This window comes from Rhodnius prolixus, unplaced genomic scaffold (genome assembly GCF_049639745.1).
Source record: "Rhodnius prolixus isolate KJV_2025 unplaced genomic scaffold, Rpr scaffold_8, whole genome shotgun sequence".
NCBI lineage: Eukaryota > Metazoa > Arthropoda > Insecta > Hemiptera > Reduviidae > Rhodnius > Rhodnius prolixus.
Window position 1 is genome coordinate 25890568 of NW_027411593.1, and position 16259 is coordinate 25906826.

The 16259-nt window shown below is 33.5% G+C and overlaps 2 protein-coding genes across 2 annotated transcripts in view; both read right to left on the bottom strand.

Annotated features, from left to right (window-relative positions):
• The window catches only part of LOC141451047 (uncharacterized), an 86205-nt gene that overhangs the window by 54688 nt on the left and 15258 nt on the right, over positions 1-16259 (bottom strand). The window lies entirely within an intron of this gene.
• Positions 4756-6525, bottom strand: LOC141451526 (general transcription factor II-I repeat domain-containing protein 2-like). Its single transcript, XM_074122964.1, has one exon. The coding sequence runs from the start codon at positions 6523-6525 to the stop codon at positions 4756-4758; it is 1770 nt and encodes a 589-aa protein (XP_073979065.1).

Here is a 16259-nt window from a genome sequence, read left to right on the forward strand (position 1 = left end):
TTTCGTTGCCCCGGAGCCCTGTTTTGGGGTTTCGAAGTGTATTAAGGCTGCGGCTATTAATTTGTGGGTGCAGAGTAGGTCTCAGAAGTGGTGGCTTGCCGAGGCTTGCAGAAGCCGAGGCTGACTGCAGAGTTAATCCGTTCAAGGCCGTGGGGCTATAAGGATAATTGTAGGCTTATTAACTGGCCATTGCAGGCTCAGAAAACACATGCATCGCATGGGCCTGGCAGGACGATAGCCTTTGTAGGTTCTGCCAGGAAGAAGAGGAAACGGCACTGCACGTTTTGTGTCAGTGTGAGAGGCTTGTATGGCTAAGAATGTTACTTCACGGGGAGGAAAAACCAAGGCCGGAGAGCTTTACCCAGGAGTCACTTTCCAGAATTAAGAGTCTGATTAAACGGACGGATCTGGAGGGCGAGCTCTAAAGTCGGGGAGCCACAATAGATCCAAAGGGGTCGCAGTGGCGTAGGCCTTGAGGCCGCCCTAATTTAATCTATTCTATTCTACGTGTCGGAAAGCTGAAGAGAAAACAAGATAAAGGAACATTAGTTAAAACATATTTGAGAGCGACAACGATGAATTTTTTGAGGCCCTTTTACGAGAAAAAAGAACTAATGGAGAATTGGGCACAATTAAGAGCTTAATGAACTCTACAGCAAAATGAGTGCTGCTAAATGTGTAAAATTTCAACGGTTTTGCCTTTTTTTTTAGGCTATGCTTAAAGAATGGAAATTGCAAGTAATTGATCGAGAAATTGGAGAGCAAGAGAATTTGGACTCCCAAAGGCAAAATGGTCAAACTTAGAGTGGAAACCTGGGTAGAAATTGGCAAGAACAAAAGGGAGATTTTAATGGAGGCCAGAGTTCGAGACGAGCTGTAGATCCTCTGATGAGTCCTAAGTAACCCACGTAAACCCAAATTTAATTTTAATAAAACTTGCTTGAAATATTTTGTCGCTCTTAGAAATGTAACTAAATATATTGCATCATTGATTTAGAATTTAAATTTATATAATGTTCTTTAACACAAAACTGTTTGACGTAAATTTGTATATCTACCTAATTTGTGTAAATAATTGCATAAATAAAATTACCTCGTTCAAACATTTTGAATAAAACGATAACACAGTAAATTAATGATTTAAATAACAAACAGAAGGCAATAAAATGTACAAAGTGATTTACAATGATAATAAAATGCAATCGGTTAGTTATAATTGAACAATATTCTAACTGCTGCTACCATATTAAACTTAATTTTTATGGTCTCTGAAAACAGACGTTCTAATTTAAATTTTTAATTATTTTATTCCCATTGTTATTATATACGCTGCTTAAATACACAAGTTTTATTTTAGCGTGATAACGTGCCATTAAAAATGATTCGTACAGAGTTTGAGCTGAATCAGAGGTATTGCAAAGAAACAACTACTACTAATCTGGCGAGAACTCTAAACAATTAAACAGTAAATTTACTGCAAAGTGTAATAGACTTTTCCATAAGCTTAGAATTGGGACTAATAAGACAGTTGATATCAATAATTGATAATGATATCGTGGTAATAATTTGATGTTGAAAAATATGTATCATCAATAGCTTCCCCGCGAGCTTACCAAATTCTATAATCCTTGAGAAATAATGAATTTGAACTCAATATTTCAAGATGAAATCCATTACAGACTGTGAGAATTAAGGCGCCACGGTAGTCGAGCTGTTAGAGGTGAGACCTGTAAAGCTAATATGTGTTGTGGTAATGGGTTCGATTCCCAGTCATAGGCCTTGGATTTTATTTAAAGGTTAATAAAAGAAATTTACAGTAAAGTGTGTTTTGCTAGTCGCCTCCATCCACGACACCTAATTGGTAATTGGTCGTAAAGACCGCCTGAAAAAATAGGCATTACTTTATTTACTTTTACTACTGTGAGAATTACTCAAAAAGCCATTCTGTTCACAGACGCAGTTTTGTTTGGCTGTCTATTAGGCGGAAGCAGAGGGACTGACTGAGCTCGGCGAACAGTAAGATATATTGTGCCACGTTTTTTTGGTGCTAGGAGAATCTCTGTAGCCCAGTCTCGGATAAATCGCAGTATCTGAGTGCATTCTAAGGAGGGTTTGTCCTCTAGCAGCACTTAGTAATTAACCAGGTATCTGAATCCCTTCTTGGTTAGTGGCATTGCAGTCACTTAGAAGGTGAGTCGGAATTTCCACCAACTTGTGCGATTATCATTGCGTTTTAGACTTCAACTTCTTAACACTCTAAGTGGACAATGTCACGTAAAGATACCCCGTTAGTAGGTGGAATTGGCTGAACTGCCTGAAACAAACTTAGAGGTTATAGAGTACGTGAATTGAGTGTACAGACCAGAAGTTTTAATCATATCTAACTTAAGATCAATTCCTGAGATTGACTTTTAAACAAAAGTAATTCTGAACCTTGTTAAAATTTAAATAACAATAGTTTAAAAGAAAAACAAATTATCATTGGCTCTAAATGAATAAATCACAACCGAAATTAAGGAAAAACGCTCAGTCAACACCCTCGCCAATACATTAAACTGAAGGCCAGTTAGACTGTTTACATTATCCCCACCAACTATCTCTGTAATCGTCTTCTCTCCAAAATAGTTGGCAGCCTCCTTTGTTCAAGCTTTTACTCTTGTGGCAGCAATAAAATGCTAACAAAACGATCGCTTTAACCAATTATAATGTGTTTAATAATTGCTATTAACACATTTACCAAATAACACGAGGTACGAGGTGTGGCTATTAAATAACGAGACTATTGCTGTAAAACATTTTATTTTAAATTTATACATATTTAGTTATTATCACCTTCAATATACACCCCTCCCCTATCCCTACAACGCTCCATGTGAATTTTTTTTTTTTTTTGTTACATTTTTTTGGCATTGGCTTCCGCCATACAGCCAGCATCGTCTAGGTGCTTATCACTAGAATATCACTCACTCTCCATTCTTACTTATAAATACGTTCGCTTCACACATTCATCCCTCTACTATATACAACTATTTACATAAACTACTGCTAATGCATGGAGCAGCACTCTGTGCTCCTGCCATCCTTATAGCTTAACCAAAATTAAAATCACGTAATCCTTCTCTAAGCATTTTCTTCCATTCATTCTAATTCGGCTATAGCTTTTAAATACATTCATATTTCATTGCTAGCTCTGCTATCGACTTAAGCACATAAATGTTGGTGGAGAATATAATGTCTTCGTAGCGAAATGGGCATCTAAATACCTGTATATATCGTCAAACATTCGTTTCCTTTCTACCACATAACGTGGACATATCATTATTACATGTTTGAAATCCTCCTCCTCATTGCAATCTACGCAAAGAGGAGAGAGAGACCTTTTGTTGATCCTGTGTAGATACGATCCGCACACCGCGTGGTTCGCTCTCAGCCTGCTTATTGTCGTAACAACCCATTTATTAGTGACAGTTCCCTTAAACCATGGTTGTCTAGGTAACTGATCTGCCATAGTTTTATAGAATCTACCTTTATCGCCATTATTGTAATCTGTCTGCCATTTTTGTAGTGCTGCTTTTGCAATTATACCCTTGATATCGGTGTGTGGTAATTTATAATTAGCCATTTCCCCACTATTGGTGGCTTCCTTTGCAAGTGTATCAACAATTTCATTCTCTTTTATACCACAATGACCCCTTACCCACAAAAAAATTAATGCAGACTCCCTTCTCTTTAAAAATGGCAATAGTTTCTACAATCTCTGCGATAATGTGATTCATTCCTGCAGACTGGTTGTGTATATGTGATAATTTACACAACGCACTCTGGCTGTCACTAATAATGGTATATTTTTTCTCCGACAACGAATAAATATATTTTAAAGCCGTTAAAATAGCAATTAGCTCCGCTGTATAGATGGACGCCTCATCTTCTAATGTGAATTTACCATTGTTCGAAACAGTGCTGGAAATCTTCTTCTGTGAGCTTCTGCACGACGCGTGCCGCTTTTTCTTTCACAGCTTCAACGGACTGAAATAGTGTTCCTTTTAATGCAGATTTGACTTTGGGAAACAGATAAAAATCACATGGGGCCAGGTCAAGCGAATAAGGCGGATGGCCTAAAACTGGGATGTTGTACTTCGCTAGAAACGTCTTGACAGACAATGCAGTGTGAGCCGGCGCGTTGTCTTGATGGAGAGCCCATAACTTGTTCTTCCACAAATTGGGTGCTCTTTCACGGAGTTGAGCAAGCATCTCACGGTAGTAATGTAGATTAATTATAATCGATATTTTCAACCGTTTTGGACGTGGAAGGACGACCCAGGCGGTCATCATCTCCGACGTCTTCTCGGCCATCTTGGAAACGCTTGAACCACTCAAAAACTCGCGCACATGATAAAGATTCATCACCATAAACTTCTTTTAATAAAAGATAAGTTTCAGTAGCGGTTTTACCAAGTATCAAGTGAAATTTCACGACAATTCGTTGCTCTACTACAGGTGTGGCCAAACTTTTATCTCTTGGGGGCTACTTATTCTGAAAAATTTAGTCTACGGGCGACTTTAAATATGGGCAAACTATTTTAGGATTTTTCAAATTTTTCATTGATATTTTAATAAATACGGGTAATTAACAAGAATTTCAATTTAAAAAATATTATGACAAATAAAGAAAACAATTTTATTTTTTGAGATGAAATACTTATTAACTTAAAAAAAAAGTAGGTACATTGTAAATAAGCAAACGAATAACAATGTTCAATTGGACGAAACCCGACATTGCATAAGTGCCGCAAGTTTTTCAAAATTTGGCTCATATGAACTTAAGGCAATTCTCAAACATGATTCCAAATGTTGATTTGTTAATTGCGATCGATGTTTTGTTTTGATCGCATTCATAAATGAAAATGCGGATTCACATAAATAAGTTGATCCAAAGAAGGCATTAAAACGTGCAACAATTGTCCAAATATTTGGATATTTATCTTTATTTATCAGTTTCCAAAAATTACAATCTGAAACCAGTGACTTAAGATTTATGTCGCATTTAATATTTATTATTTCTTCTTCTAAGCCTGCTAAATTCGTAGTACCGAGAAAGTTGTTTAGTTTCTGAGCTACATTTTCAACATCGATGTTGTCATTAAATGGGCAAGACAAAAAAAAGGCAATATCTTCGAGTTCACTTAATGTTAGAAATCTTCTTTCAAATTCTTTTAGAAGCAGTGCAATAATATCGCCATATTTGTTATAAGTAAGATTCTTTTTATTTTTAGACTCATCAGCCAGATTTTGATAATGTTTTAAATCACGACGTTTTAATTGCATTGCAAGCATATTTAGTTTCTCTTTAAATGACTTCAAAATGCTTATCATATCTATTATTGTTTTACCTTTACCCTGTAGTTGCAGATTTAATTGGTGTAATTTTTCAGTAACATCGCAGAAAAAAGCAAGATCAAGAAGCCATTCTTCATCATTTAATAGTGGATATGAATCGCCTTTAGTTTGTAAATATGAGCATATTTGTGGCAGAAGTTCTCTAAATCTCGTTAAAAATGTAGCACGGCTTAACCATCTTACGTCAGTATGTAGTAACAGTTCACTGTGTTCATCGCCGCATTCTTTCAGCAAAGCGCGGAACTGACGTCGTGACAAACTTTTAGATCTTATGGAATTTACTATTTTAAATGCAACATCCATAACATGATCAAATTTCAGTACTTTTGAACATAGCACTTGAGTATGTATAATACAATGATAATCCATAAAATTTGGAATGTCATCATCACGTTTACACAGAGCAACGAAGCCACTTTTATTCCCGATCATTGCCGGAGCCCCATCTGTGGTTATTGATGCCAACTTGCAAATTGGAAAATTTGTACGGGCAACATAATTTTTAAATAAATCGAAGATATCCTGACCTCTTGTGCGTTCATGCATTGGAATAATAGTTAATAATTCTTCTGTGGCCGACATATCATCGAAAACCATTCGAATAAAAATACATAATTGTGCAGTGCCGATATAGTCAGTAGATTCGTCAAACTGTAGTGATAACACAATGCATTTATTAATGTTTTCATGTAAAATATCTTCAAGATTTTGGCTAATTCCTTCTGTTCTACGCATAACTGTATTTCGCGATAACGACATATTTTTGATGGATGCCATTATTTCCGATTTATTTTTAAAATTTTGGAACAACACTTCACCAGCTTTAATAAAAGCCTCCTTCCATACTTCCCCATCATGAAACGGTTTATTATGTTTAATTAAAGTATCAGTTACTTTGAATGAGGCAATCGTAGCAGTCTTCGAGTTCGTGTTGCATTTGAAAAAACTATTTTGTTGCGCAGTTAATTGTGCCTTCAGTTGTTGTATTTTGGCCTTTCTTAATGCAGTACCGCGTGGATAATCTTCTTCATAATTTTTGTGAACTGTTAGAAAATGTCTTTCAACGTTTGCTTTCTTAGGCAAAGCTACTGTTGCATTGCAAATAAAACACACACATTTATCCTTCATCATAGTAAAGAAATAATCTTCTTCCCATTCACCGTGATAATGATAAGTTTTTATTTTTTTCTGGTCTGTACTTGGTTTATTCATTCTAAAATAATGGGGTTAAATATTAATGACATTAATTAATTACTTAATAATAATTAATAACTAACATACCTGCTTCTATTCGCTGTATGAACAAATAAAAAAAATAAAATAAAATTGAAAGTAAATACAAGTGGACAAACAAAGAGTAACAAGTGGATTGAAGTCAGGAGCTATCACTTTACTGTCCGGCACATGATTTTGCGCCATTTTTTGCCATTGCCATTTATATGCTTATGCAATGCAACTACAATTAATTTAAAAAGTTAACATTCATTAGCATTGTTCATCGGGATAAATACAAACAGTATGGGTACATTGCACAGACAGGCTATTATTGTAAGAATAAATAATCGAATTAAGGTTTTCATACATTAATTTAGGTGAAAGCAAGTTGTTCAACTTTAGCTTCGCGGGCTACTTTAAAAACCTTCGCGGTCGACCGGTCGACCGCGGTCGACGTGTTGGCCACCCCTGCTCTACTACATGTGTAGTATCATGTTTTCGGCAAAACGAAACTAACACCTCTTACACAAACAACGGTTCCGGCCAGACAGATTTCTCTACAAACACGTGAGACGCTGCAATCGAAAGAGAAGGCTTTACGCTGCACAGCTGTCGGTCGTTAAGATTTGGCGCATGCATAGTTCTTCTGTAGCAGCATCAGTCTCGTTATTTAATAGCCGCACCTCGTATTGGCAATCGTACAGATGTTTAATTTTTGAGTGTTTAAAAGGAAATATTGCTTTTCACGAAAATGTCAATTTGATATTTAGTTTAGTTGCTAGCAGGGGAAAGAGTGTTAAAGCCTTTTTTTAAAAAGGGCGTGGTCATCCTAATTTGCAGAATCACATATCTAACAAGAGGTGCTCCATTGAGTCTGGGTAACGCTGAAACCAGATGGTTTTAGTCCTTCCTGGAGAATTGAAAGAAAGGTCTGCGCCAGAAAGTGACCATTTTAATTCACCGACTAGCCAATCCCAGGGATTTAGCTAGATAATTAGAGGAATTAGCGGAGCTAAAGGGATATATATATATATATCCTTCTTAAAACACTCTTAAACCTTTAATATGAGGCCAATTTTGTAATTCTGGGAAGGGATGAACAGGACATCAAAGTCCAGTGTACCTCATTATCTCTGTTCTCAAAACGTCCCTGGAAAGTTTTGTTCCATACTGATTTAGGGAAGCCATCTTTAGAAATCTAGTGAAGCATGCTGAGATTGAGGATCCTTTTACTCTTCCTAGAGAGCTTTCAATAGAGTTTTCAAAACTTACCTATACCAAAAATTCTCTTGACGTGAGCTTTCTTCAGAGTATTTTGGGAGAATAACGAAGGGAGGCTTGAGTTGGCTTCTGGGGAGCGGTTATCCATAATTCCTGGCTTCCACTCCTGCTCCTAGAACATCTTTGACTCTGGTTGAGTTGTTTAATCGGCTAGAAATGCAGGGTTACACCTGACACTCGAGGAGCACAATAGATCTAATTAAAGATCGCAGTCTAGCAAAAACCCCTGTTTACATAGTCAAACATTCAAAAACGCGAACAGCACCAGCTTGAGTACAGCAAGCGCCGGCAGCTTTTAAGTTTTAAGACGATGTTCTTTACTTCATTTATCTCAGCATTACGGCAATAAATCTTTACAATCAATTTGCCGTAAAATTAGGAGAAATAGAAATATCAATTATTTTCTTATTTTATAAGAATTCTGTTTAATTAAACCAATAATATCAAAAATAAATAATCTCACGGGTGGCCGTCTGAAGAACCTCCTACGAAGTGTGACGATTGACTTTTATAGTTGAAGACCTCCAGTTGTGTACGTATAGATCCGTGACTAAACGCCTTTAACTGGTCAATGACTTTTTATTTTATTTTCAATGGTAGCATTTGATTGATTTTAGGCCCAGAAAATAGTAGATTCTTTGATTTTTGAGAATTATTCAAGTATTTTTGATAATTTCACTTTAAAAAAAAACTAAATCTATTTATCAATGATATCATCAACCAATCAGATGCGTTTTACAGCGATGATTTCATTCATAAATCTAACAACCAATCAATTTGCTCCATTTCAATGATTCCAACCAATCAGATGAGTTTTATCTCGATAATATCCCACCATAGTATCTACATTAATTAGCTGAGGTGTACACCTAACAAATTGGCAGTAAATTTTGAAATAACTTACTAAAATTTGTAGTAAATATTTTTTTACTTAAAAAAATTAATTAAAATGCATTAAATAAATTATGATTCATCGTTGTTGGTGACTGATTAATTCTGTGGCTTAGTGCAAGAAGTGCCAAAGTCAATATTTCTGGTTTTGAGAAATTTGGAGTTGAAAATAGACGTTAGTATTCACTTGTATATAACAAATAGTACAAAAATCCTAGTCACTCCTAATTATGTACCTAATGAAATAATTTCGAATGCAAACTATTGACAGTGTTTTGTCGGAAAATGTTGGATAATAATGGAAATTCTCCTGACATTGGCACCTTTACTAGAAATTTTTATTTTTTATTTTTTAGACATAGACTATGAAGCAAACTTTTTTTTTTATATACGAGCATGAATTGATTTTTTATTATTTGTACAAACATAAAACGATGTTATTGTTACATTTAAATGATCATTTTATTTAAATTCTTCCGTCACTTCTTTCACCAGGTAAAATATCTTCAGTTTCTTCGCTATTAGCTAACGACTGATAAAATGTCTTGCTAGTGTCGCTCAGAAATGTTGATAAAAATTTCAGATCTGAAACTTTTTTCCGAGGCAAAAGAATGGGAAACTTATTAATAGGGGTAATTGTGTGATGGAAGATTTGGATGGAAATGGTTTGCTTCGGGGTGTCCTGCTTAATTGTAGAACGTGGAAGGGTTCTTCTTTTTTAAAGGTATTCTTGTAAAACATTTTACCCGGTGAATCAGCTTTATATTTAATCTATTTTACTTTCGCCCACTCCACACTTTGTCCGGAAGTGTTAATTTTGCGAAGGATATAATCATTATTTAACAGAACATCAATTGGCATATTTGGATTCTGTTCCCATTATTGTCAGATAAGAAATACTTCTTCGTAAAATTTCGACGACTTTTTGATTTGCCAGGCTTCCAAATCCTTTGCACCACTTTATCTACTTCTTCAATTCTCTGGGCAATAAATTGATTCTGTGAATTGCCCGATAATTTGTAAAATTCTTGAAAAATTTTATTTCTTTGTTCTTCAATAATCTTCATAGAACAATTGCGCCTACAAGAGCAGGGTGGTTTCAACGCTTAGGCAGGAACAGTTTCGCCTGCAGTAGATGTGTATTCCAAACCTTGAATTTTTGCTGACATTCGAACATTTCTTTCCCATTGTGAACTATCGCGCCTCCGTTTTCGAGTAATTTCTTCTTCTTTCTGCTTTTTCTTTCCGCTACATAATTTTTTTGCTTTCTCTCCTTTCCCAGTTCTTTGCTTTTTTGTGAGCACCGATATTTGTTTTTCCTTATTATTTTTTCATATATATATCAGAATCTGATGAAATATCACTTTGATGTGGTATACATTCTTTTTCTTTAATCGAAGTTGAAGGCAATATAGCTCTTTCGTGTCCTGTTTAAATTAAAAAAAAAAAAATACTTTTGGCAAAAACTACAAATAGTTAAGATTTATTAATTAGAAAAATTAATAAAGCGAAATTTCTAAATAAGTTACAAGTAATTTCAATAAAAGATTAAAAACAAAAAAGTTACAAGTAAATTAATTCAGTAAAATGGTATAAGAAAAAGAAGCATACTTATTTCATTCCTTTCTTGGCATAGCGATAAAATCTTCTTGCTTCTTGAATACATATCACTAATAATAATAACCACTACTAAAAAAAAATTAAATGAAAGTTAAAATTCCAAACTTGCAAGCGAAATTTTGGAGCACTAAACTGATGAAGCGCTTGAGGTTACGGAAATCAGCTTTGGTAGGCGGGAAACAGAATAAAAAAGCGGTAAAACATATCATTGCAGTGCAGCCAATATAGATTAGACGGAAAAAAATTTAATTCAATAAGTGCCAATGTTGACATTGGTACTTTTATCTCAAATATTACTTTAGGATTACGAGTCTATGTCCTATTTGGTTGTTCTGACAAAAAAAGATATTGATGCTAAATTTTGACATTGGCACTAGTAACTTTCAATATCTCAGTTACTACTTTGAATTTGACTTTGACACTTCTTACAAGAAAAATTCTGATGGTTTATATATCAAAACAGACTTTAACTCATTTTTGCCAAAATCTGACATTGGTACTTCTTGCACTAAGCCACAGAATTAATCCAATTGGTTGAAAAAATAATGCCAATTTCACTAATTTTTATTTTATTTTCGCCGTGCTTTCGACCTTGGGACAAGGTCATCTTCAGGGCTTATTGCCAATATAATATTTTTACATTATTATAAGGTTGGTGTATCTTCTGTCCTGTTTGCTTAAGATTTATTTAAAGCAAACTAATGTCAGTTAGGTACACATTATTAAAAACACTTTTGCCTTATCCCACTCAGTGGCGGGCAAACAGCTATGAAGTGAAATAAATCTTCAGCTCCAAACCCTAACACAGATCACATGTATAATATATTTAAAATGTTCATAATTCAAATCAAACAAATCCCCTGAAGAATTAATAACCCAAATGATACAATAAAATGGAATGTTTGTATCGTTTATAGGCCAAATAAAATTAAAAATCTTTTCCGGACTCAGAGAGTCTAAAGTCGGATATTTACGGGTACAACTCAGACTTCAAAATCTGCAGGACTTCAGTTCCTTCTATTTCTCAGCAAAACATTAGAAAGAAAAAAGAGAAAAACGAAGTAGTTTCAATATCCAATTCTTACAGCTACAAAAAAAAAAAATTATTTTTCCCCCCAGATGTTACCAATGTGCATGTGGTAAATTGAAGAAACCACTGTATAGGTAGCATATGCGATGGTAAGAATACAATAAGGGGTGGAATACCTCTTTCAGAGGGTTCGGCAGACCTAATATCGCATTATATCTTCAGTGAAGTACACACTCTCTAATAGAGTTCTTTTTGCTTTCAGTAAACAATTTCAGCCAGACTGTATTATAAACAAATCTTGAGCGAACTATGAGTGTTATCCTTACTGAATTATTACAATTTTATTTTACCAATTAGCTATTAATACAGAATTTTCAAGGACACGGTTCCATCCTCTTGAATGTCTGATACACAGAAGATGAATACGACTACCTACACAACACTTCACGTAACTACAACTCAATGGAATGAAGAAGTATATTTAAAGTTACAACTTAACCTCAAGTTATTTTTTTCCGTAACAATCTACCAAATTAAATTAATAGTTCATAATAATAAAAGTTAAGATGGCGACAAGTTTAATGCAAATTCTTGTAACTGTATTCGAGAAAAGATACAAAAAAATAAAGGAAGCAGATTTAACTTATTTTTTATTCAACCAATCTGAGTTTAGTACAGAGTAAAACCTCATCATGTTGTCAAATTTTATGCAAGAAAGATTACTTATAAAAAGATTTATTCGATAAAAGTTTATAGTTTTCTGTATTGAACTGCTCAGTTCATTTCGCATCGTTGCTAATCGAACGAGGAAGTCTAAAACATCAACAATTTAAACAATAATTCATTTTTTTTTAGATCAATAATTCTTAACAGTTGCAGTTAAAGTCAAACCGAAAAGAAAGATTAAGAACTGTCCAAGTTAATGACAGAACTGTTATAAGAAAACATAATTTGGTAGTATAATTAGGGAGTACTATAGTTTGTTCACTTTTTTTTTTGGTAGAATAAAGAACATGAAGATGAGCTTCTGCTCATCAAATTTCACTTATCTACGCGATGAATTCAAAGAATATTTTCTTTGCAGAAAATGATAAGACAAAAAAAAAATTTAAACTTACAAATTGAAGATCGCCCATTACTTTTCTATTAATGAATAGAGCATTGTTAATTTAATATAGTAAATAAAATCGACAAAGCGTTTCAACGCCTCCCGACATTACAGTCAAAAATACTTAGAAAACTTCTTAACGCTCTATGTATCTAACCTCACTATCCATAATGATCTCAAAATCCCTTTCATTACAGACCTTGCTAAAACTCGTTTTCTCAAATTTCATTCCTCTACCGCAGCTCATCCTAACCCTCTTCTTCCAAATTACCAGGTAATCCTCCAAGGAGATTGAAGAAAAGATGGCCTCGAGATCTACTCTTATCGTGAGAACAGTATAGCAAAGCCCGTTACTGGAGTGACACCACTGGGTGCCTTCTCCACTCGTGATTTTCACGTACTTCTTAATCAGGTACCATATTTACTTGTTGCAACAATCGTTGCACTTGTAAATTTCAATAAAAGATTAAAAAGTTAATAAAAATAATTTTTACTTTGTGTAAATATTAGGTACTCTGGGACAACAAACTTCTCTACTCACGTTCAGCTCACAAAAAAAAGTGAACAGAAGAAACTCCTTCGCTACAAAGTGGTCATTAGGCTGTTGTTGCACCTACGCCTGCTTCGTCAGAAGTCCTGACTTGTAGTAGCAACATCAAGAAACTCCAGACAATACTGAACAACTTTCTTAGATTGCTTCCCGTATTATTAATCTCAGATTAATCCCGTAAATTCCTTTATCTAAAACCTGAAACTCCTTTCCACTTCTAGGTTGTCACCTTTACCCATACTGCTGCGAAATAGCCGCTCCTTGCGATCCTTCCATTCCCTACAGTCTGTAGGCTACAGACATAAATGAATTAAAAATATCCTTCTCCTCTAGCTGCAGGTTTTTTTCTATTCTTTTGTTTCCCTGCATATTAAGCGTTCTCTTAACTTAATGAAGATATTTTCTATTTATCGAAAAGTTGGTTTAAATTCTGAATTGCTGTTATTTATTTTATTTTGACCGAATTCCCGCTAATATAATTCCTAAATATTAATAGTTTACGGTCACTAAGCTAATACAAACTAGAAAATTTTGACATCAGTATGAATTTGGTCATAGAGTAATAAAAGAATAATATGTTGACAATAACCGTAACATTTGTTTTTTGTGACTCCAAAAAAGCTCTATTTCTGGCTTGAAAGAAAAGTATAAGAAATTTTGTTGACATGATCGATAAGGGGCATGTCTTTCACAAAAAAAAAGAAAGCAAGAAAATAACAAACAAGGTATAAATTACAGTATACAACAGTGTCCTGTTCGATGGAATGGACATTATAAAGCGGATTGGATGGATGGGATGGCGGAGAGATGATAAAAGTGTTCCATCGAGCTGCACACAGAGGGCAGCAGCTCTTTTGTGGGTTCGACGACCAATTCAATTTAATTAGAGGGTTGTGCAGCCCTCAAACTGTCGTCTGTGTTGCACCCTTCTTCGTCCTTATCAAACACCCTTTACTGTTACGCCTGTTTCGTCCCTATAACACCCACCCATTCTTTAGCCTTCATCTCACAGAACTCTAGCTTCTTTTTTTATTATTAGATTCTCTTTTAACACACTCATTATAATGTACGCAGTTACGAGAGAACAAACTAATGGTTCATAACTACTCATTTGTTAATAATGTTTTTCTTTTTATTAAATAGGTAGCGCGAATTCTTGATCCAGTTTCGACAACTTTTAGACCCATTTGAACATTTCAGACCCAAATCAATGAACGGAAAATCGATTTACAAAATATTTTTCTCATTTACTACTGGACAGACTTTGTCTTTATTTCTATATACTTTATTTAGGCCTTTTATAACTGTATTATATGTTCAATAAGTAAAATAGTGGTAGATAGACAAGTCTTTATTAATCATTTTTATAATATTACAAAACTTAATAATAAACAAATGCATAAAGACAGACTCAATGGCCTAGGCCGTCTGAGGAGTCTTATCAATTTACCTTAACAAACCAAAACATATCTTAAAACATAAATGCAATATAATAATAATAATAATAGAAATAAGATTTAAAAAAAAGACAAAAAGAAAACAAATAAAAACTAAAAATATTTTATACCTCTTTGATGTAGATAATTAATAAGTAATATAATTGAAAAGTAATATTTGATAAATTAATGATAGAATATAAGTAAATAATTGATAAGTAATATTACTGTTATATATTTAATAAATTATTTCTAAGTTCGTAAGCTATTTTACAATAGTTTACTAATAAAGACCAGTTTTTTCCATTTAAGAATGCCAACATATTATCTTTACTTATTCTAGACGTTTCAAATATTTTGATCCTTATAATATCTAGGGCACATAAGGAGGAAATGATAAAGATCTTCTCTTTCTTTCAAATTACAAACAGGACAGACAAAAATGACTTCTTCAGATTCATTGTAAATAAAAGGTTTATAACTTAAATGTAAAAGTTCACTCCTAAGCTTAAATATTAATCTTTTACTAGAGAGAGGCAGAGCATTGTACAAATAATTATTTTGTGCCAAATTATAACATAATTCCCTACCCAACATATAATTATTTGAATTCTTAATTTCATCCATAAAGTAAAATAGTGGTATGTTCACAGTCAAACCACGGACCAAAAGACTATTGGAAGTAACGCCAGAACAGGTTTCTAATATTTTAGATACAGAGTTTGCAAAAATAAGTAAATAAATAATAAAATAAAATCAATTCTGTTCCTATAAACAATGTACAAGAAATGCAGTACAAGAAAACGCAACGGTTAACGGAATATTTTATGGAAGTTTATCTATTTAATTTATTTAAAAGCATTTTTCAATTTTTTTTTTTAGAATAAATCAGGTTACAATAAAATAAGGATGTGCGAATAATTTTTATAGCCACTGCTTAATGGCTATAATAAATTTTTAATAAAAACAAAATTACCTCTTTCTAGTTCTATGAACTCTAAAAAACATCAATTAAAATAACTAAAAAAAAATTAGCGAATCAATAAACTAATCTATGAAAATAAAAACTTTTTGATCGCTAAGGAATCGTATTAAGTTTTGATCCTCCAAACTGCTTCATAAATAAAAAATTCAGTAGAAAATAAGTGAGTTAATAAAGGAACCTTCAATAAAAAATTTATAAGAATAAAACAATGTTTGAATGATAAAAGACCTCTGTAATAAATAATACAAGCTTCGTACTATGTGACCAAAAAGTTAAACTAAAAAAAAGTTATTTTTCATTGTATTAACATAAATTAATAGTAACTTTTAATTATTTTTTGGTTATTTTTATGGGTTTTAAGGCGTGTTTTTTTAATGGAATATTTAAAAGTAAAAACTTTAGATTCATTGTTTTGTTTTAATGCTTTTTAGTAATTTTAGACTTACGAACAACACTTTGTATAAATGAGTAGGTATTAATTATTTAGAAAAGTAATTACACAAGTTATTGTTGTGTCTAGCATCGAGAAGTTCAGTCGTTAAATTATATCTTTTTGGTTTTATAAAAGCCACAAAAATAGTTATATTTTATTCATCTGGCAGTGAGTAAAGTAACAAAAATCTGGTTTGTCCACGCACCTCGTCTTTCACTCATTACAACTATTTCCTGCATTGAGTTGCACTCAAATAAGTATGGCGGGAATGTAGTACGAATGGTTCTTGCGAAGATATGCATAACAGGAGCAT

What these genes read in the sequence shown, in the direction of transcription:
- LOC141451526 (XM_074122964.1), bottom strand. Translation starts at nt 6,525, where the DNA reads ATGAAGGATAAATGTGTGTGTTTTATTTGCAATGCAACAGTAGCTTTG.